Source organism: Manis javanica, chromosome 3, assembly GCF_040802235.1.
Source record: "Manis javanica isolate MJ-LG chromosome 3, MJ_LKY, whole genome shotgun sequence".
NCBI lineage: Eukaryota > Metazoa > Chordata > Mammalia > Pholidota > Manidae > Manis > Manis javanica.
The window spans coordinates 46,897,816-46,918,055 of record NC_133158.1 but is presented as its reverse complement, the minus strand read 5'-3'; the positions used below and the strand labels follow the sequence as shown (position 1 = coordinate 46,918,055).

General features: G+C 50.7%; 1 protein-coding gene across 4 annotated transcripts in view; it reads right to left on the bottom strand.

The window, feature by feature from the left end:
• Positions 1–4,947: 4,947 nt before the first annotated feature.
• The window catches only part of VPS26C (VPS26 endosomal protein sorting factor C), a 39,409-nt gene continuing 24,116 nt past the window's right edge, over positions 4,948–20,240 (bottom strand). For 2 of the 4 annotated variants that reach the window (XM_017656896.3, XM_037014769.2), the window contains exons 3-8: positions 19,520–19,669; positions 14,050–14,130; positions 11,376–11,450; positions 9,826–9,976; positions 9,451–9,603; positions 4,948–6,422 (exon numbers count right to left, since the gene is read on the bottom strand). In XM_017656896.3, the coding sequence (XP_017512385.3) occupies positions 6,340–6,422; positions 9,451–9,603; positions 9,826–9,976; positions 11,376–11,450; positions 14,050–14,130; positions 19,520–19,669 (693 nt within the window). In that variant the 3' untranslated portion in view covers positions 4,948–6,339. The remainder of the gene's footprint in view (positions 6,423–9,450; positions 9,604–9,825; positions 9,977–11,375; positions 11,451–14,049; positions 14,131–19,519; positions 19,670–20,240) is intronic. The other 2 variants (XM_037014770.2, XM_037014771.2) reach the window with 1 other exon arrangement.

Sequence of the window (20,240 nt, the reverse complement as noted above, 5' to 3'; positions counted from 1 at the left end):
TTTCCATTGACATTGAGCAGGAAAGTCAGGAACAGTTTGCCTTCATCTGGGAAGGACGGCAATGGACTTTCACCCTCCTTCCACAGGGCTACCTCCACAGCCCCACCATCTGTCATGGACTTGGAGCCCAGGACTTGGCTACATGGGAGAAACCACCAATGGTGTGGCTGTACATTATATTGATGATATGCTCACGTCTGATTCTCTTTCCGATCTAGAAGGTGCAGCTCCTAGACTGCTGCAACATTTACAGGAGAAAGGATGGGCTGTGAACAGCACCAAGGTTCAGGGACCTGGTTTGTCTGTCAACTTCTTGGGGATCATCTGGTTGGGTAGGACTAAAGTTATACCAGAAGCAGTTATAGATAAAGTCCAGGCCTTTCCTACCCTACAACTGTAGCATTGTTATAGGAGTTTTTGGGTCTCCTAGGCTACTGGAGAGTGTTTATCCCACACTTGGTATAAATTCTGAAGCCGTCATACCGGTTGGTGTGAAAGGGTGTCAGGTGAGACTGGGATGAGACATGTGCAGCTGCCTTTACTACAGCAAAACAGGCAGTCAAGGCTGTGCAGGCCTTGAGTGTGACAGACCCATCAAGGCCCTGTGAGCTGGATGTTCATGTGACTGAAGACGGTTATGGCTGGGGTCTCTGGCAGCAGCTTGAAAGAACTCGCCAACCTACTGGATTCTGGTGGCAACTCTGGAAAGGGGCAGAGGTACAATACACTTTGATAGAAAACCTGGCTGCCGTGTGTCATGCCTTGCTGGCTACAGAACCCATCACTGGAATGGCCCCGATAAAGGTAATAACCACCTATCCCATCTTGGGGTGGGTATGAGACTGGACTCAAAAGCCAAGGAGTGGTGTGGCACAAACACCCACACTAGCCAAGTGGGGTGCTTACCTACAGCAGCATAGTGCCCTCTCTAGTAGCCCCTTGAGTGAAGAACTCCAATGTTTATTGGGGCCAGTGACATATACTAGTGAAAAGCAAGAAGAATTTACTTTGGAACCATTAGTAGCAGAGAGTCCTATATCCGAAGATGCATAGTACATAGATGGCTCCAGCCGTGGGCAGCCTCCAAAATGGAGGGCCGTAGCTTTCCATCCTAAAACTGAGAGAATATCAATGGAAGATGGTGAGGGGAAGAGCAGCCAATGGGCAGAGTTGTGGGCAGTGTGGCTTGTGATCAGCCAGGAGCCCTCCCCAGTAGTTGTCTGCACTGACAGCTGGGCCGTCTATTGGGGCTTGACCCTGTGGCTACCAACCTGGTTCTATGCCGGCTGGATGGTTGGTCAGCCACCACTTTGGTGGCAAGAATTGTGGCAAGACTTCTGGGCCTGTAGTCAGACTAAAAGAGTTACAATGTATCATGTGACAGGTCATTTGCCAATGGCATCCCCATGAAATGATGAAGCAGATGGATTGGCCCAGGTGCACTGACTAGAAAGAAAGCCTGCCTCTCATGTAACCCAATGGTTACATCAGCGTTTGTTGCACATGGGGCAAAAGACAATGCAGGCTGTAGGCTGTTGGCAGGGCTTGCCATTTGAAGAAGTCAGCAGAGCCTGGCAGGACTGCATCATGTGCTCTAAAATGGACTTACACCGAGTTCCACAGCAACACGGGACAATAGCTGAGGGGCTGATATCCCTCATCAGGTGGCAGATAGACTGTTTTGGGCCTCTGTGTATGTCAGAAGGGTACGAATATACCATGACTTGTGTGGACACAGCTACTGGACTTCTGGTTGCTTTTCCTGAACATTGTGCAGACCAACAGACGGCCTGGAGCTTCTCTTTGTAGCCTATGGCTGACCATAGGTAATTGAGAGTGATCAAGGAACCCACTTTACGGGGCATGCACTACAAGAATGGGTACAACAGTTGGGAATCAAGTGGAAGTTTCATGTGACATATAATCCTACTGCAGCAGGCATGATAGAGAGGTATGATTGTTAAAATCTGGACTAAAGTCAGATACCAATAGTCTGTGGAGATGGTCAGTCTGCTTACGGACCATGCTACGGCATTTGAACGAGAAACCCCAGAAGGGAGCCCTGAGCCCCGCAGACATGGTAACACATATGGCTGCATCCCCTGTACAACTGCAAGTACAAACCAAGGAAGAATCATTGAAGCCAAGATTTTGCCACCAGAATAGTATCTTGCTACCAGCACCAACTGCACCAAACCCTGGAGACTCCATTGTGATGTGGCTTTGGACATTTTGACACGATGGCTGGCCCTCCTGGCACCTTGGGGACAAGGCCTGGAAGCTGGCCTCCTGTGTATTGCTGGCCTGGAGTTACAGCAGAGTGACCCCCAGAGATCACAGTAGTATATCCTGAACGGCCAGAAGGTAGGAACATCTTACTGGGGAGTTTTGTTTTATCATTATGGCCGGTGCATGAACCTCTAGTAGCATTATATATAGACCCCTCAGTAACCCCCATGGGGAGAGGGGTAAAAGTATGGTATACTAGACCTGGACGGAATCCCCTTCCTGCTATAGTCCTATCACAGGACCACTCTCTTGCATGCATCCTATCTGATGGACAAGATGTGCCTATGTTGGTGTCATTAAAACATGCCTTATTGCCCTTAAGATCTTTGTGGATTGGGCAAAAAAACTGCTACTCACTGGGGTGCATGGAACTCCCTGTCCACACCACTACTAAGTGTGAGTCATGAACTCATGAGCAGAACTGCTTTTGAGTAGAGTTGAAATAACCTCCTCACGCTTGAGGATTATTATAATTTGTTACCTGTATCAATATATTGTTAATATCTTAATTTTTGTTATTATCTCTATGTTGTTATCTTCTGTTGCTGGTATGGAATCTGGTTACAATGCTGCAGCTTTCTCACACAGGGACCATCGTGGAAGACTGAGAGCATGTAGACTGTGAGGTGAGAATCCTGGAGGGGTGGAGTGTGGAAAAAGTGAAGGTTCCTATGGCCAGGATCCTCACCTGACCCTAAACTACTTGATGATGTAACTGACCTGCTGCTAGGCTACTGCTTCCACACCCATAAGCAATAGGCTAGTATTGACTGAGTCATTATATAAAGAGGTCTCTGCCCAGTGCTCTGGGTGGAGGCAGAGACAAAGGATTACAGACCTGCAGACGTAATTCTGGTGCTTGACCTATCACTGGGAAAACAAGCCAGGTAATAAATCCTTTCACCCCAAGAATATTCCATTGTCATTCCTCAGTCTCACTGAATCCAAAGTGAACTTGTCTGGGGCTGAAACCCATTGGCAAGATTCCCTCCTCGCAGGTTGTACACAGCACTTGGCACAGGGCCTGACCCAGAGTAACAGCTGATGCTCTCACAGCTCTTCCTGCTGTTACCCAAATCCACTGCTGGTACCTATTAGCACTCCAGCAACTGGAAACTGCCAGAGTGGGACTCCCCGGGGCAGGAGCAGCATGCGGCATGGCCCATTCCTCTGGAACATGAGGGTCAAGTAGCACCTCCTAACAGGTTTCAAGGACCTCTGGGAGCCAGCAGGAGACGGCATGGCCGGCACACAGCAGCACACCCTCATGAGCCCGCTGCGGCTCCTTCCAGAACATGGGATGCAAAGGGGGCACTGAGCTGGCACCATGGAATCACTGTTGGTACAGGCACTTCTCTAGAAAAACTGTAAGTTAGTCTTTTTAATCACCTGCATAGTGAATGACTGAGCCCGTTTTCCCTCCACTCTGGTCAGGAAGTTTTACTGGGCAGGGCAGGGTCCAGCTGAACTTGGGGGCTGCTGGGTGGTCATGGCTCCAGGGAGTGCTGGGCCCACACCCGCCCCGGCACTTGGCCAGTTGGACCCAGTGTCTCACAGCTGAGCCTTGGTTCAGGGCGTTCATAAGATGGAAGGAGTGTTGCTTTGTTCTACACGAAGCTTGGCCTCCACGAGGCACCCGCCCTGGGTGTGAGTTCCCGCACCTCTTGGTGGGGCTGGTCTGCCACACCCTCCAGCAGGCCAGGGCCTTGAAGGTGAGTCTGCCGGTGACAACACAGAGCAGGGGAGCAACACAGAGCAGGTGACAACACAGAGCAGGGGAGCAAGCTGTATGGCTTACACACTGGGGAATAGGTTTGCCCTCCTCCACCACCCTGAGGGTGTTGTGCTCTGGCCTGGGCTGTGCCGGGACAGGACTATTCCTGGTCCAGCCATGGGAAGAAGCCTCTGTCTTCCCTGTCATATGACCACACTTAGCAGGAAGGGAGTTGGGAGCAAGTCCCTCTCTGGGTCCATGGGTCTATGGAAACACAACCCTATCTGAGACAGACTGTGGAGAGACTGGCAACGTGCAATGGCCCATGTCACCGAGAGCACATGGAGACCGTCCCAGCCCCCGAGTTTCAAAGGGTAATTCAACTCCTCCTCTGGAGTTACACGACTCCTGTGGTGCAGACGGAAACGATGTCAGGGTTTTACCTCCCCACCATCTACCAGAGCAGGTGGCCCAGGACATCAGCCAGTGGATGATGCTTTAGTGTTTTTCTGTCTAATTTCTGACTTCTGTCTCTACCTTCACTGGAACTCAATGTGGCGACTGCCGGAGCCAAGCTGCATTTCTGCCAGAGCTGATGGCCAAAACCGTTCCTGCCTAAACGGGCATTTCCAAAACAAAACAGGTTCAGAGTCACAGGCCAGACCCTTCCTTTACATCCTTTCCTCTCTAGTGGAGAGTCTGACAGCCCCACGTGCTGACAGTGGACGCCCCCAGCTCCAGGCGGCGGGTCGTCACGGGGTGGCTGTTGCCCAAGGCACCCAAACCTCTGCCTTTTCCTTAGTAACCGGCGGTGGAGGTGTCTGGCCACGAAGAAGGAAATGGCCTGCCAGGAGACCTTGTCTGGCTCCTGAGGGTTGAACAAAATGATGAAGCTGCTGGGCAGCTCCTCGGGTAATAATCACTCCTTAAAGAGAGTGCTCATCCTACTTCAATCCATACACGGTTTACTAAAGGAATTATACAGTAATACACATCCCAATGCTCTCCCTAAAATTCTCATTTAGCTTTTTTTTCATTAAAAATGATTTCTACCTTTGAAATTTCCCAGAAAGCGTGGTTTGTTTTTTGCTACTCTAAATACATTGTCAAAGACAGATAACTACTACTGTCATATGAATGTAAAAGGAGATTTATAAACCAGAAATGCATTCTCTGGGAAATCAACTTTTAAATGACTCCATGAGTCCACTGCATCTATTTCACTGTGAAGCCCTAGGATAAAGCAGTGTGAGGTCATATGTCACATGCCGTCCCCGGTCAATGGCAGTACAGTCTGGGGGCTGCTGCCTGCACTCAGGCCTGCCCAGGTGGAGGCGCCGTCAGGTAGTGTGCAGAGCACAGGGCGTATTTCTGCGGACTTGTTAACTGTGGACCAACAGGAATAATGGCAGGATCTGCAGGAAGAAATGTCACAACGGGCTCATCACACACTGCACCACAGTGGGAGGCTGAGGAGAAATGGCTCCAGGCCCAAACCCTGGGCTCAAACCCTGGCCCCACAGGTGGGTGGAAGCAGGCCAATTTCATCCAGTCCAGAGCATTTTCCTGGCACCACCCAGTGCACAGGGGGCTTCACCTACCACCCTGGGCATAGGTCTCCTGCCATTCGCAGCCCACCCAACAACAGGTGCAGACATGCATTTCCCACTTCCATCACCAGCACCATTTCTCCACCAGTTCCTGCAGCTGTGGAAATTCTCTGGCACCAGCCGTCACTAAACCCCTCACTGCCGTGGGGCATGGAACTCCTTCTTCCAGTTCCCTAACGGTTTTGCAGTCACCATGAAATATGTTATAAAAGAACTACAGAACCAGGTGAAAAAGTGCCACCCTTCCCAGTGGACGCAACTCTGCATCCTTCCTTGGACAGTTCCTACGAACATCTGAAGTGACGAGTGCGTGTGTGGCCGTCCTGCACAGGAGCCTTGCGGGAGTCCTAGTGACATCCGTTGGTCAGATGGGGGGTGTCCTTTAGTCTCCAGGATCTCACTTTCCAGCAAAGCTCAAACTGCTGCTGCAACTGTTTCACTGACCCTTAAAAAGGGCAGTAAGTCAAGTTTTGCTCTCTGAGGAGTGATCTTGTCAATAACATTAAGAAGTCCTAAGGAATTTTGAAAGGTCTGAGAAATGCCCCCAGGAAGCCGTAGCCTCAAGAACATGAGGAAGAAGACCAATGGAAAGCTGAGAGGTCAGCTGCACGCTGATACAGAATCACAGAAAGACAGGTGCACACTGCCAGCTCCAGCTGCGCAGAGGTCGGGTACTGGCAGCACTGCCATTTGGCCTCCTCCTGGGCCGCGCTCCCTGCGCCTGGGCTACATCCTGCAGAGCCTCAGTGGGAAGTTCTCCGTGATGAGATGATCCGCATGAAGCAGCACTACGATGTTGACCTCAAATTCTGAGAAGAGAAGGAACAGGTGTCATGCTCACTGGCCCCCGCAGCGAACCCAATGCCAATCCCTGCAGGGGCGCAGCAGCTCTGCAGGTGAGGAGAGCGCCGGGGCCACAACCCTGCGTGATGCCCTCTGCGGCCAGAAGCGGTGCAGATGGAAAGACCGGGGCCTCCCTCACCTCCTCTGAGTACATCTGTCTTCCTGCCTGGGACAGAGAGGCAGCGGCCTCCCCAACCACACAGTCCTGTCCTCTGGCTTCACTAGACAGAATCTTCTAGAATACTTCCATTTGTACTCTGCTCTATCTTCGCATTTCCCACAGTTCTTAATGGACAGCAGGCCCGCAGCTGTCTGGGTCTGCCTCCCACCCCCAGTGAAAAACACGTGAGTAACAGCCAAGGGTGACTGCTGCTCTTTGGGATCCTGGTTTATCTGACACACCTGTTTATACACTCCCCTCTTACCTTTTAGTAGGCGGGATTTTTTGTCTACTGGCTCTGTAGCTGCTGTGGGTGAGCCTTGCTGACCCCAGGGAAAGGGGTGTGTGAGGGGGGAGCTTTGGGCCAGAGGGGCAGGCCTCACCCTGAGGCAGCTCAGCTGTGCAGGGCTCTTGGCTCAGCTCGTCCGAGGCCCCACCTGGCTAGGGTGCTGAGGACAGGGTCCCTGAGCGCGGCTGTCCGCCTCCGCCCAGCACCAGCCACGACGGGAGCCGCGTGGCATAGGCCGTCCCGCGTCTTTGCTTGCTCTGATCGTTCCAGCTTGAGAATGGCCCCCGGGCCTTCTGCTCGCCCTTTCTGTTTGCCTCATTGTCCCCCACTGGAGGGAGCACAGTGTCACTGGAGTGGACAGAGGCATCCAGCAGGCACAGATGGCTCACATGAGGGAGCTGGGGGTTTTCCTCGCAGCACAGAACACTCAGCAGGGCAGCTACAAGAGACAGCCATTCTGTGCAGGCACCCTAACTCGGGTGGGTTCCCGCTGGAGGGTGGCCTCAGGCCTGACCGTGCACCTGAAGTCACCTGTGGTCAGTACAGGTGAGGAGGGCATGCCCAGATGTTAACTCGGGATGTGGGGCTTGCTCCCACGGCCAGGCCTGGAAGTGCCGACCCCCAGCCCAAGCCACAGAGGCTAACCTCAGCTGGCTACACTACAGCGACTCCAGGGACCACAAGAGGCTTGGCGCTCAGATGATGACCACATGCCACCTCTTTTCTGCGGGGACTTCCTAACTAACAGTGTCTGTCATTTTCCAAGCCCCAAACTGGACTAAAGTCAACACTGACAAGAGCTTTACTGGTATCGGCTGATGGATGGAGGGCATTATTTATATGGAAAAGCCGGAGGCATTAAATGTTATATGGAGACTTTCTAAATGAAATAAGAGATAGCATGCAAAGAATGTAGGTGCTTAATGTATAACACAGCAAAAGGAACATTTTGGGGCCTTATCGAAGTTTACATAGGAGAATCAAGTTGAGAAATCAACAGAAAAGGTCCTCCTTCTCAACTTAAAATCAGTGTATTGGGAAGTAAAAACACCACCTTCAGGACAGTATGTCAGAGTGCCAGGGGCTACTAAGCCGGTGGCCACGGGGCACTGCCCACAGGACACGCAGCAGCAGGGGCCCTGGGCTGGGCCCCACGCTCCCTCCAGGCCCGGTGCCTCTGGTGTTGTCTGGGCACACAATGCCTGTTCGAGAGTCACTGTATTCACGGTTGTGGAGAAGAACTGAGGTACCCAAGCTCGGGTGAGGTGTGCCCGGTATTGTCAGTGGCAGGTGTCCCTGCCCTCTTATGTGTGTGGGTGAGCAGCCGAGTCAGCTGCCTTCTTTGTTGCTGACACGGGTATCCTGAGCCTTTCACCCTCACCCCAGGGCCACGCTTCAGAGAAGGCACATAAGTGGCCCCACAATCGTCACCCCGAGCTCCTGACCCTGGTGCTGATCTGGGCCCTCGCTCACACTCACGCTCACACTCACCTGGAGGCACAAAAAGGCCCGAACAGGGCTCAGTGAGCGAGATGCAACGGCCCCTCCTGCTGCTAAACAAACGGCGCATGCACAGCTGAGGAAGCCGTGCTGCCCAAGCTACGCTATGTGGGAGTATTTATAGTAAAGTCACAATCTAACTAAAGAAACAAGGATTCCCTCTGGACTAATCCTACCACCACACAGTAAAAGATTTAGGGGGAGTATGGCATTAATACAACGTGTTGGCCTTAGGACCCATTTTTCAGTGAAGCAGGCTAACAGCAGAAGCAATTGCCACATACCCTTATCACATGTATTTATCACTGAGTCTCAGGTATGACTCAGAAGGCCATCCGGGAAAGCCCGGGAACACTGTCTGTGGTCCCCTCATTGGTTTGCGGAATGTGGTGGCCCCGAGGGCGAAGTCCATGTGCGTCTTTGTAGTGGGGGGTGAGCCCTCCATGACCTTCATAAGCATGATGATTTCAGTAGGATGGATGCATCATTAAATATTTCATAAGAATATTTAAAGCTATGGAAATATTCATGATATAAAAAGCGAGAAAAAGCAGGAGAAAGCACTGTGTCTGTAGTGATTCAGATTTTGTGGTCAAAATATCTACCCATGTGATCATGGAAAACGACCAAGACACCCCACACCGGGGAGCAAAGCCTTCAGGTAGATTGATGTTCACACTGGATCGCCCCACTCTGGGTCTCGGCTCAAGGCCGGCCTGTCAGAGGAGCCACCCGCCCTCCCCGAGCACACCGCAGTGTGCCCTAGTGTCAGCCCCCTTCACAGGGCAATGTCATCGCCTGCCTGGCCCCAGGGGCACGGTCACCGCTGTCTCCCCACGTGACGCTGGAGTTCCCAGGCTGGGGCTCCCGGCCTCCCTCTGTGCCAGCCAGCAGCATCCTGGTGAGCTCCCCGAGTGACTGCAGGATCAAGCGCTGAGTAGGGACCCAAGCAGCCCCCCGTGTCTGTCCAGGCGCTGGGTGGCCCTTTCTGCTGGCCCCGCCCCCCACGGGAGAGCACAGCGGCCACAAGGCTGAGTGCACTCACCCACTTTGAAGTTGGTCGTCTCCAGCGTCGGGCAGGTGAACAGCCGGGGGAAGACCATGTATATGGGGACAGAGAGGCCCCGACAAACATCCCCGTCAGCGATCTGGATATTCTGAATCTCCGTGGCATCGCGGGCATATCCTTCTGCACACCCTAGAGAGGAAGCATCACGGGGTCAGAAAACAGCGACCATCCAAACACGCCCCTTTCGACTCCATGGGCATCTGCTCTGCACACTTACCTGCTTCTCCCATCTGCTCTACAGGACTCTTGAGCGGCCCGGTCCCTTCCCTCCATATTTCACTTTCTCAAACACACATACACGAGCATCGAGAGGTGTGCCCTGACTTTCACCGCACCCTGGGGGACCCTTACCACAGGTCTCCACACGGACCAGTTGCAGCTCTATGCTTTTGATGGCGGCCTCCGAGCTCTCGACCACCAGCTCCCCCATCAATGGCTGCGTGATGACACAGTTGGTTGAGTTGAGATGTCCTCTGATGAGAAATTTGGGGAGCAAGGCTCTCTAAAACAGAACAGAAATGGACATTAGGCGGCAGGGGAAATTAGTCGAATACCATTCTGGTACAAAGGAAAACTGAGAACAAATTGGGTAACTTTTATAAAACCTACTGGGACCCTGTTGGACCAAATGGGGAAAAGCTACAACAGAACCTACTTCTGTCAACTTAATGAACAGCCTCAACTGTCAACTATCAACAGCTGTCTCCAGACAAAACTTCTGCGAGAAGGTATTTATTCTCAGCTCTGTTGTTATAAACTTGCAAGTGTCTATGTATGTTCTGACATCTGAGGGTAACTATTAGGAAAATAGAAATAGGACATTAGAGGAAAAAAGGAACAAACAAGGTAATAGAGAAAAAAAAACCCCTCACAACCTAATCAATCAGACTAAAGACAGAAGAAAAGCAAAGTATACCAGAGAGTAGGGCATGATAAAATAAAACATCCAACAGTGATTGTTAATTAACAATAAAACACTGTGATTATTCATTTAAAAAGAATGGGTTAAATTCTTCTATTAAGAAATATTGTAGTTAAAAAAAACCCACTTATAAGAGACACCTGCAATGGAATTGTTTCAGCTCAGTACCTCTTCCTCACCATGTCTGTGACCTATTTTTGTATAATTTAGATTCCTTAGAAGTAAGTAATATAAACTTGTTTTAACCAATGTAAGTGACAAGGGGGCTAACTGGGACACTACGGGGTAGTTCTGTCCTCACGGCCCCGGGTCGGTGGAATCAGGGCGGTGGGAGATCTCAGCAACAATGCTTCCAGTCAAAGTTCAGATTCCTTTGAGGGGAAAACCTGGCCCATGGATGCTGCGTGCTTTCCAGAAGCGGGAAGAGTGCCTGGGGGGCTTGCCGAAGGCTCCCGATCATCCACCCCTGCCTCCTCTGTGCTTCCTGAGGGACAAGGCTGAAAAACCTCCTGTGCCCAGGGCTCCCAACCCACCTTTACCCTGACTCTAATCAGCTGGGTCCAGAGAGCAGAATGCCTGAGCAGAGCAAGGGAGAAGGGCCCTGTCCCCTCTAAGGAGAGGGGATGGCCACAGGCCAGGCAGCAGGGGTAACAGCGGGAGAGGGTCTCCAAGCACAGGACACCACCACGGGGAGAAGACAGTAAAAATAATGAACAGTACAGTACGGTAAGTAAAAGACAGTAAAAAGAATTACAAACACAGAGCCTTAGAAAGTTTTCAAAAACATTCTTTTAAGTAGCTAGTGAGTTTAAAAAGAAATCAAAACTGAAAACAGACTATTTTGGGTACAGACAGTAATCAGAAATTTCCTCTTGCTGACAACTTGATATACAAATTAAGAACAATCAGGCAACAGTGTGTCAGTGGGATCTGGTAACTAAGAAAATACCCCTGGCATTGGAGGGTATGGGCTTGTTACCTCTTTGACATTCTGTAAGGTTTCAGGTGTGATGGTGAAGTCCACGGGACTCGGAGTCAGCTTCCCCTTCTGAGGCTGAAACAGGAGGGAAAACCAAAGTCAGGTGCTTGAGGGCCAAGAGTTTGGGTCAGACTTCTTTTCCCTTTTAAAGAAATGAGAGCAGCATAATAAACCAGGAAGAACTTGGTACTAAGAGCAGGATCCTGCCAAAAACAACGTGTGCTCTGTCAGATTTCTTCATCCCCCATGACTCAGCTTCCTCATCTGTAAAGGGAGGGCAGACTTTGTGATCTCTCAGGTCCCTTACAGGTCCAGGATTTACATATGGGACCTAAGAGCAGTATCATTGGGGATCTTTATTCTAAATGTCTTAGTGCAAAAGCTAACAGCAGAGCGTCTGTGATGTGGGTGCCGTTACTGCAGCCGGTCACAGAGGAGGGAGGTAATGCACAGGGAGTTCCGATGGCTTCCCAATGAAGCCGAGCCTCAGCCCAGGTGGCCTGCCTCCAGCACCGGGTTATCGGCCGCTCAGCTGTGTGACGGTCTACCTGGAAGAGCCACTCACTCCTATGAAGGAAATAACCATACATGTTACCACGTTCAGTTAACAGCAGTCACCTCCACATTACAGAACTGCAGAATCCATCAGTACGGCCATGCTTCACCAGGGCCTGCCTGTGTCTTTTACTCAGGGGCTGGTATCCAAACGCCACTACAGCAGGTGGCAGGGGAGCCGCGGGCAGGAAGGGAATGCAACAGTCTGCCAAGTTTACACATTTACTGAAAGCATATTTGAAGGAATATTCTTGTTACTAGGTCCATGAACATGTTCTTCAGTGAATAGACTAGTCCTCACAGCAATGACAGGGACATAAACCTTGCCTACTACAGGTCATGGCTTGACCTTCTCATGCAATCATTCCCAAAGAACACAATTCTCAATAGCTGAGCTGACAAACTGCTGCTGGGAGGGATGAAGCCCCTCACCACTGTGTCCGTGCCCCCCTGCACGGCTGGCAGCAGGACTCTGATCTGGCCTCATTCTTCCCCAGAGTTGGATGCTCTTTTCATTAAGGACATACAAGGCTGTGCCCCTTTTAGGGAATAATCCACATAAAAAAAAAAAATCCAAGCAAATCACATAACTTCCAGAAAAGATAACCATTTCCATATTTTACACGTTTTCTCAATAAGAGACACTGAAACACTGTGATTATTAAAAATTCAATAACAGAAACTGCAAGTGTCAGAAGTCCTGCAAAGTCTCAAAAATGTTTTATGTAAAGGACATCAGTGATCTTGCTGATATGACCCACAAAAGCTTTAAGTCTTCATGTTTATACTTAATTATTACAAAAAGATACCCATGGACATTTCCTAATAGTGTAAAGGAAATGTAATTGCAAATTTTCCACAAAAACTGACCTGCCTCACCTGTACAAGCCCCCATTTATTGAGACCCAGGGGATATGTGTGGGGTTCTGGGATGCCAGGCCCTGTAATGCCTGAAAGGCTAGAGGCTAAGCTAAGCAAACAGTCAAGAAAAGCTGGTGGCTCTGCTGTCTGCCCAGTCTGGGCAGTGCCGGACACGGCCTCCAGCCCTTGGAGCCCGCGTGCTCCTGGAGCACAAGTCTCTTCTGGTTCCGGGAGGCCCTCAGAAGCGGTGTTCCCGAGTCAGCTGGGGACCCCTGGCAGCTGCAGGCCTCGCCACATGCTCTGGCATTGCTCAGGCACCACATCCAGGCTCTGTGCGCCTAGGTGCCTCCGGGAACTCCACTTTGCTGACTTCTCAGAACCAAAACAAAGCCAGATGTACCACACCTTTAGTCTAGGGAGCTATTCAAGGAGAGAACTGGATAAATGGGGCGAGACCAGCCCTGAATCAGAGGTGGGCACATGCGGCCTGGGGAAGGCAGGCCCAGGCCTGAAGCTGCTCTGTAATCAGGATCCAGAGAGGCCCAAGCACCACAGGGAGTCCAATGCTGTGGGCATGAGTGTCTGTCACCATGTGCCACCCCTAGGGTGGCACTGCCAGCCACTGCTAGGTTCTGTGTGGTGAGCAGGGAACTATGCGGATGGGCTGCAGGGGATGACAGCTTGAGTTCGCCCAGTCGCCTGCGGCAGTGGGGGAGGGTGATCCAGTTCCCTAGGTTGGCACGTGAAAGACATTTTTAACAACATTTTGTCACTGCAGAATATTAGCAGAAGGTGTTGGGAGAAGCAGCCCCCCCTGGCCCTGAGCATCCCCTGTGTCCTTGTGGGTGTGCCCAGTGTGGAGGGCTCTGAGCTGGGCCATTTCCCTGGGCTGTGGCTGCTGTGGCAAACCTGAGAGGGGAGGTGATGTCTCCCTCTGAAACAGAGGACAGGCCCTCTTGCTGCCTGCTATCGAGAAGAGGGCTCCCCAGGTCACTGCTCTTTGGCTGAGGTGCAACCCCTGGAGGGGCGGCACCCACCTGGGCCTGGGGCTTTACCTGCGGGCCTCTGGGCCATGGGAATGACACAAACGCTGGCTGTGTGGGAGCAACGGGGGCCCTTGCCTCTGACCCAGGAGTCGGCGTCTCTCCCGGCAGCCGGAAACGGCACCAGGGTACCTCACGAGCTTGGAGGTCGGGTCGGATCGCAGACCCCACCAAAGACCCTGTTATTAAGCACCAAGCCCCCAGGTGCAGCTTACAGCAGAGTGAACGATGAACTCACAGGTCTTTGTCAAGTCCTTGGCCAGCAGAGACCGCCTCACGTCGCAGCGCAGGGTGTACTGGAGGAAGGCCAGAGGAGGAGAGGTTAGGTCGGTGGGATGATGTTCAGAGAGACGCATCAGTCAACGTATTTTAGGAAACTGTGTGTTACACGAAAATATACAGCATAGTGGGAGTTACTGCTTAAAGGCATTTCTATACAAAAACAAAACACAGAAGACACTGTAAGGTTATTCCTCAGCCTGTTCCCAGGGCCTAGGGTAGCTGGACCGAAGCTGCAGTCTCACCCATGACGGGGAGCCTGATGGTGACACCCTGGAAAGGGCATGCCCTTGAGAGTTGGAAGCTAGTTCAGCCCCTCACCCATGCTGGTGTGCCAGCCCAGACACTCTCCACCACATTCTGGGCCTCAACCTCTTGCTCTGTAAAATGGGGACATGAAGCCCTGCCTGCTGTGAGGACCACATGACATAACATGGTAGCTGCTCAGTACAGGGTAGGGCACCTGGCAGCTCCTAGGAAAATGGCAGCTATTTTTTCAGAAGGATTAGAAGACATGTAGTGAGCTTAGAGGCCCTGGACCTGCACCCAGCACCTCACAGACCAACTTTAGAGGCCACTCGCGCTGAGCAACGTCCACGCAACAGCCTGCGCTGGTGCCGGAGCAGAGCGCGTCAGGCCTGCACCGCAAGCTGCCCGTTTAGGAGGAGAAGGAATATGGAGTGATGGCGTTCAAAGACCCAGGGCTCCAGAGCACCTTAAAGCTCCTCTGCATTTTAACTGTAAGGAGGACTAAAGAAGGAAAAGTCTTCCTAAAATTTTTATTTTGGATAATTCAAACACACAAAAGCAAAGAGAAGAGCATAGCGCCACCCCACAGGGCCACCAGCCAGCTTCCACAGTGCTGGACTCACAGCTGGTCTCATTCAACCTGTTGCCCTGCCATCTGCCAACACAGATGTGTCCTGCCTGCAGAATTAAGGGGGCGGCGAAGGAGTGCAGCCTTCCTCGCTTTACCTTGGCTGTACTCAGTTTCTCTGCTGTCCCAGGGCTGGTTTTCAGAACTAGCCTCTGCTGGCGTGCGGGCCGCAGGATGGGCCCTACTCTGCCTGAGGGGGCGAGCCCGCTGCACCTACGGTCACTGAGCCAGGAGCATGGCTGTAACCTCAGACTGCTCCTGCACATCCCCGTCCATGGACTGAGACTGGTAATACAATTCTGCAGCAGGGTGTTTAAATCACTCAAGGGAAAACTTAAGAATTACGTTAAAGTAATTTGTATAACTGGGACCAAATTCATGGTTGAATCAAGAAACTGCATTGTCATGAACAACCTCTCACATTAAACATGAAGTTACTATATATTCAAGGCACTCCTGGGACATTAACGCATTATCCCTTATCTGCAAGGGTCTTTTTATACGTATATATTCTCTATCGAGATTTCAAATCTGGTCTCCCAACCAGATGAGCTCAGTGAGGGCTGGTACTCTACATGCATATGTATGTGTGTGTATGAGTGTGTGTGATACGTGTGTGTGCATGCATGTGTACCGCCTTCCTCCTGGACACCGCATGCACTGACTGAAGTGCCCTGTTTTGTTCTGGCTTGCATGGTCTCTCTGATTCCTTTCCCAGGGGGGGCTTCCCCTTCCTCAATTTCAGTCTCAGGGTTTGGGCAGGGCTGACCACCCCCCACCCCAGCTTGGCGCTAGAAGTGACCAGTAGGCCAGGACCACTGCTGGGACCACGGGAGCAAATTCCTCCAGCTGGACTGCCACCCGGGAGATGGCAAGCCTGCAGCTGCTTGCTGGCTGCTGCTCTTCCTTTGCAAGGGATGGCCCGCCTGCCAGTGGGGCCTGCCCCAAAGACGGCTGAGCTGGAGACACGGTTGGCCCGGGGCCCGGCCAAGATACCAGGCAACCCCTGCAGTTCCCGTTCTATGACACAACGTCCCTTTTTGGGCCAAGTCAGTTTGAGCCAGGTTCCTACAACTTGCAAATGAAAGGATATGAATAACAGGCATCAACTTTTGGTCACTAAATGTGTTAGTGTGAAAGTTAATACTCAGTCATAGAAGGCAGCTGGTGGTGATAAGTGGGGGTGGGAGAAAGGGAGAAAAGACGTTATGTTCGAGGAATTGTGTTAAGTCCTTTTCTGTGTACCATCTCAATTCTAATACTGCGAATGTAAGAATTGTTAGCATACCACATGGGTAGTCATCATGAATTCGTTAATGATAGATATTTCCTTAGGACATCTCTGTGCCAGGTCCTGTGCTAACTAAGCACTTCATGCCAAGACCTCATTAACCCCCAGCAGGAGAGGTCATGAAGGGTGCTCAGGGCCACAGAGGTGGGATTTGAGTTCACACATGCCTGTCACCAAAAGCCATGCTCTACACCCCTAGGCAATACTGTAAGTCAAGCCCAACCCATCTGCAAAGCCCTGGGTCCCTCCACTTTACTGTGATCTTTTCCCCTTTCTAAGGAGGGATGCAGGCGGTGTGCGCTCCGGGAGGTCACAGGGCATCAGGACGGTCAGACGTGTGCAGAGTGCCAGAAGGAGGTGCGAGACTCAATCTTTTTCAACTGGCAATAAACACAACCTGAACAGGAATGAAGAAAGAACACACCTGTCCACAGATCTGAGGCCGACTCCTAGGGAGGATGTTTTTAAGCGTGAAAAAGGGTTAATTCTGAATACATGACTTCAGCAGACACACCGCTACTGCTGCATGTGGTGTTACAGTGTACAATCTCGCGAGTATGCCTACAAGAGTAGAACAAACATAGTAAAACTCGCCTATGATGTCAATAACTTATAAAAGAAGAACTAGTTGCACAAAGGACAACTAGGAGAGACAGACTGTTGCATGCAGCACCCGACAGTAAAGGCGGGAAGCGAACACAGCGGGACTGAGAGGAGATGAGAGCCAGAGCACCCGGCCCTCCATCCAGGAGGCAGCGAGCAACCCTGGCCCCTGCGAGCGGGGGACTTGCACTGGCTACATGTTCCATCCTTCTCTCTGGCTTAGGACTTGCACTACTTTTACGTTATGTCACCAACACAATTCAGATGATAAATGAAAAATGTCTCTACACCTGTATCATTTGAGAAGAGGATGCTATTAAAGTTTAACAACACTTTCTACCAAAAGTAGCACCCTGGAGTCCTCCAAAAAGCCACGGTGAGCAGGGGCACCCGGGAGGGTGACGCCAGTGGGCCCTCCTCTGAGGCCCCAGTGGCTGTGTCACTGTCCTCTCTGGGTGGCACCTGCTCTCCTGTGCAACAGGAGGCTGGAAAAAGACCCGCCTGAAACCGATGCTCAGTGACAGGACAAAGGAAAACCGGCCAGAAACCGTCCCACTGGTTTCCCTCAGGCAGTGCACTTCCCAACGAGGACGCGACAAATGTGACTCCTGACCAGGGAATTCGGTGGCATTTGAGAACTGCTGATTTGTGTAGGTGTGAACATGTTAACTGTGATCATGCGGCACAATGTCCTTCCTTTTTGCAGATGGGGATCGAAGTACTTTGAGATGAAGTGTCAAGATTTTGTAACTAACTTTGAAATGATTCAGGAAAAAAATCAATACAGATTAAACAAAGATGGCAAAATTCTAACACATGTTGAATGTAGGTGGTAAGTGTGAGGGTGACACATCTCAGGAATGTAAGGTTAGGGTAGGAAGAAATATCTTCCTTTTTAGAAATCTGAGATAACCTGGGGAGGCAGAGAATTCCCAGTTGTGGCATTCCAAGGTTACCCTCCAGGGGTAAAATCTGGTGACCGAAATAACGGCTGCGTCGGGATCATCCAGTTTTCTGGAGTGCTTCCCTTCCTCCTATTGCATCTGAAATCACTTCCCTCTTACACATGTTGTGCAGAGCAAAAGTGCATGGGTCTCTGTGTACACCTGCCAGCCTTTCTGACAACATTTGGAAAAGGATGCGATTTCCAACCTTATTTGAAACAAATGAATCTTTTAACAAGAATGAAGAATGATGAATACAGGCCCAAGTAACAAGCAGGATGACAGTGAAGAGCTGGTGTCACCCTATTCGGCTTCTAATGAATCCACACTTATGCTATTATGCTATTAAATAAACAGTATTAAAAAACTGCTGTGTAGCTAAAGCAAGCTGATGCCGACTCTGGAAAGAAAATAAAAATAATTTTCAAATGAAACCTTTGAGGTATTTTCAGTCTTTCTAAAAAGGCATTTTTGCTCTTTCATGGAGGAAGTGTTCCCAGTGTGGAAAGCTGGCAAGAGGCTCATGTGTCTACACCAGCAATCTGCATGTCTATGCACGCAGCTTCCTCTGAATCTGGACTATTTCCAGTCTTTACCGTTACTTCCTACGGGCTGTCCCAGGCCTCCAAGCCTTTAGTATATTCGGTGCCTGAAACAGATGTACAAATAAAGCACAAGACATGTTTTTTCCTTACTGAAAAGTATTTACTGTACCTGAGTACATCATTCTACTCACATTTCTTTTTTTAAATTAAAGTATCATTAATATACAGTCTTACATTTGTTTCAAATACACAACAGTTACCCGTATTATTAAATCCTCACCCCCTCAAGGTTGTAAGATATTACAGAATCATTACTCATGTCTCTTCTCGACAGATATTTCAGGCAATTCATGAAACTTAGACAAACCTTTAGTTAAACTCTCACAAGTATTTTGAGGATTGTTCTTTTAAAAGTGTTACATTTTAAATAGAGGATGGTCTCTATCAAGACCAAATTTTCAGCTGAATCTCAACAAACTAAAAACTTTCCTAAGTTTCAGTGCTCTTGCACATATGTAAGACAAAATCGTTTTGTCTAGCAAGGGGAGCTCCTGCAAGACCACCGTCACAGAGGTGCCTGCCTTTCTTTCCGTGGGATAAAGGAAAGGCTCCCCAGCTCTGAGCCATGACTCCAAACTGTGTCTAAGACAACAATAGCAACTGGGAGAGACGTCCTGAACTAGGAGAGGTAGACAGGAAGCCATAAATCCACTTCCCCCTCATTTACAAGGTTTGTTCAATGAAGAATACAAGCCTATGTTAAAGTGTAGCCTTTGGGTATTGAACAAAGAGATGTTTATATGTACAAAACAGACAAGTTCACGTGGGTGCCACAGAGAAGGGAGGGCATATCTAATAAAAGCTCCCCTGCAGTGTCAATGTGGCCAGAACACAGTGCGAAAGAAACAACGGCATTTTTACACAGCAGCTACATCATTGGTCCTCTGAGATTCCTATTGAAAATAATGGTCATACATGATGAGTTACACAGGGTGAAATGAGAAATCAATACAGGATATACCTGGGAAGTCTCAGCTAGAAATACAGCGTTCAATTCCTGGGCCCACCTATGAACGTTCAGTGAAAGACAGACCAGGCTGTTCAGTGGAAGTTAAGAAGTCAGCTGCACGGGATCAGGAGGCTCACCTGGATGTTGACAAACACGCCATGATAGGTCTCATACAAAACTTTGTTACCCTTCACATGCAGAGGAAATTCAAAAGGAATTTCTGTTTTGCCACTGGGAAATTTTCCTGGCTTCACCATTTCAATGGTGCTGTTGATAATCTGGATAGGCTGTAAAGAGAATCAACTCAGTCCATCGGTGCTTTTAGATGCACTTACAAAGTCACCGTGTCTACTAAAAATCTGAAAGCCCCGAGCCCCGAGCCCCGAGCCCCGAGCCCCAGACGCTACAGCACTGTGCCTGGGGGTGAGCCAGTCCCAGTCCTCTGGCACAGTAATGGTCCGTTCCGCAGTGCTGCACGCTCAGCTGTTTGGTGCGCAGTCGGGACTGAGCCAGTGTTCCCTCTATTCTCCCCACATACTGCAGTGAACCGTCCCAACCTCGTCATGTTTGGAATGGGGAAGCAGGTGGCACATCAGGAGCCTGACGAGGAGGGCCGCCCCCAGACCAGCCTGTGCTCGGCTGAGAGGGCGGTGGCTCTGCCCTGCCGCCCGCAGCCCCCTGGGCCTTCCCTCCACCCCGCTCCCAGCACTGCGCGGTTCCCCTGGGGGGCGGGGACCAGGGCCTCCCCGCAGACTGGCCCCACCGTGGACCCCGCTAGAAGGCAGCTGTGTTAACCTTCAGTAGCTAAGGCACCCTAAGCCTTGGTTAGCCTCACCCTGAGAAATCCCACTTGGGAAG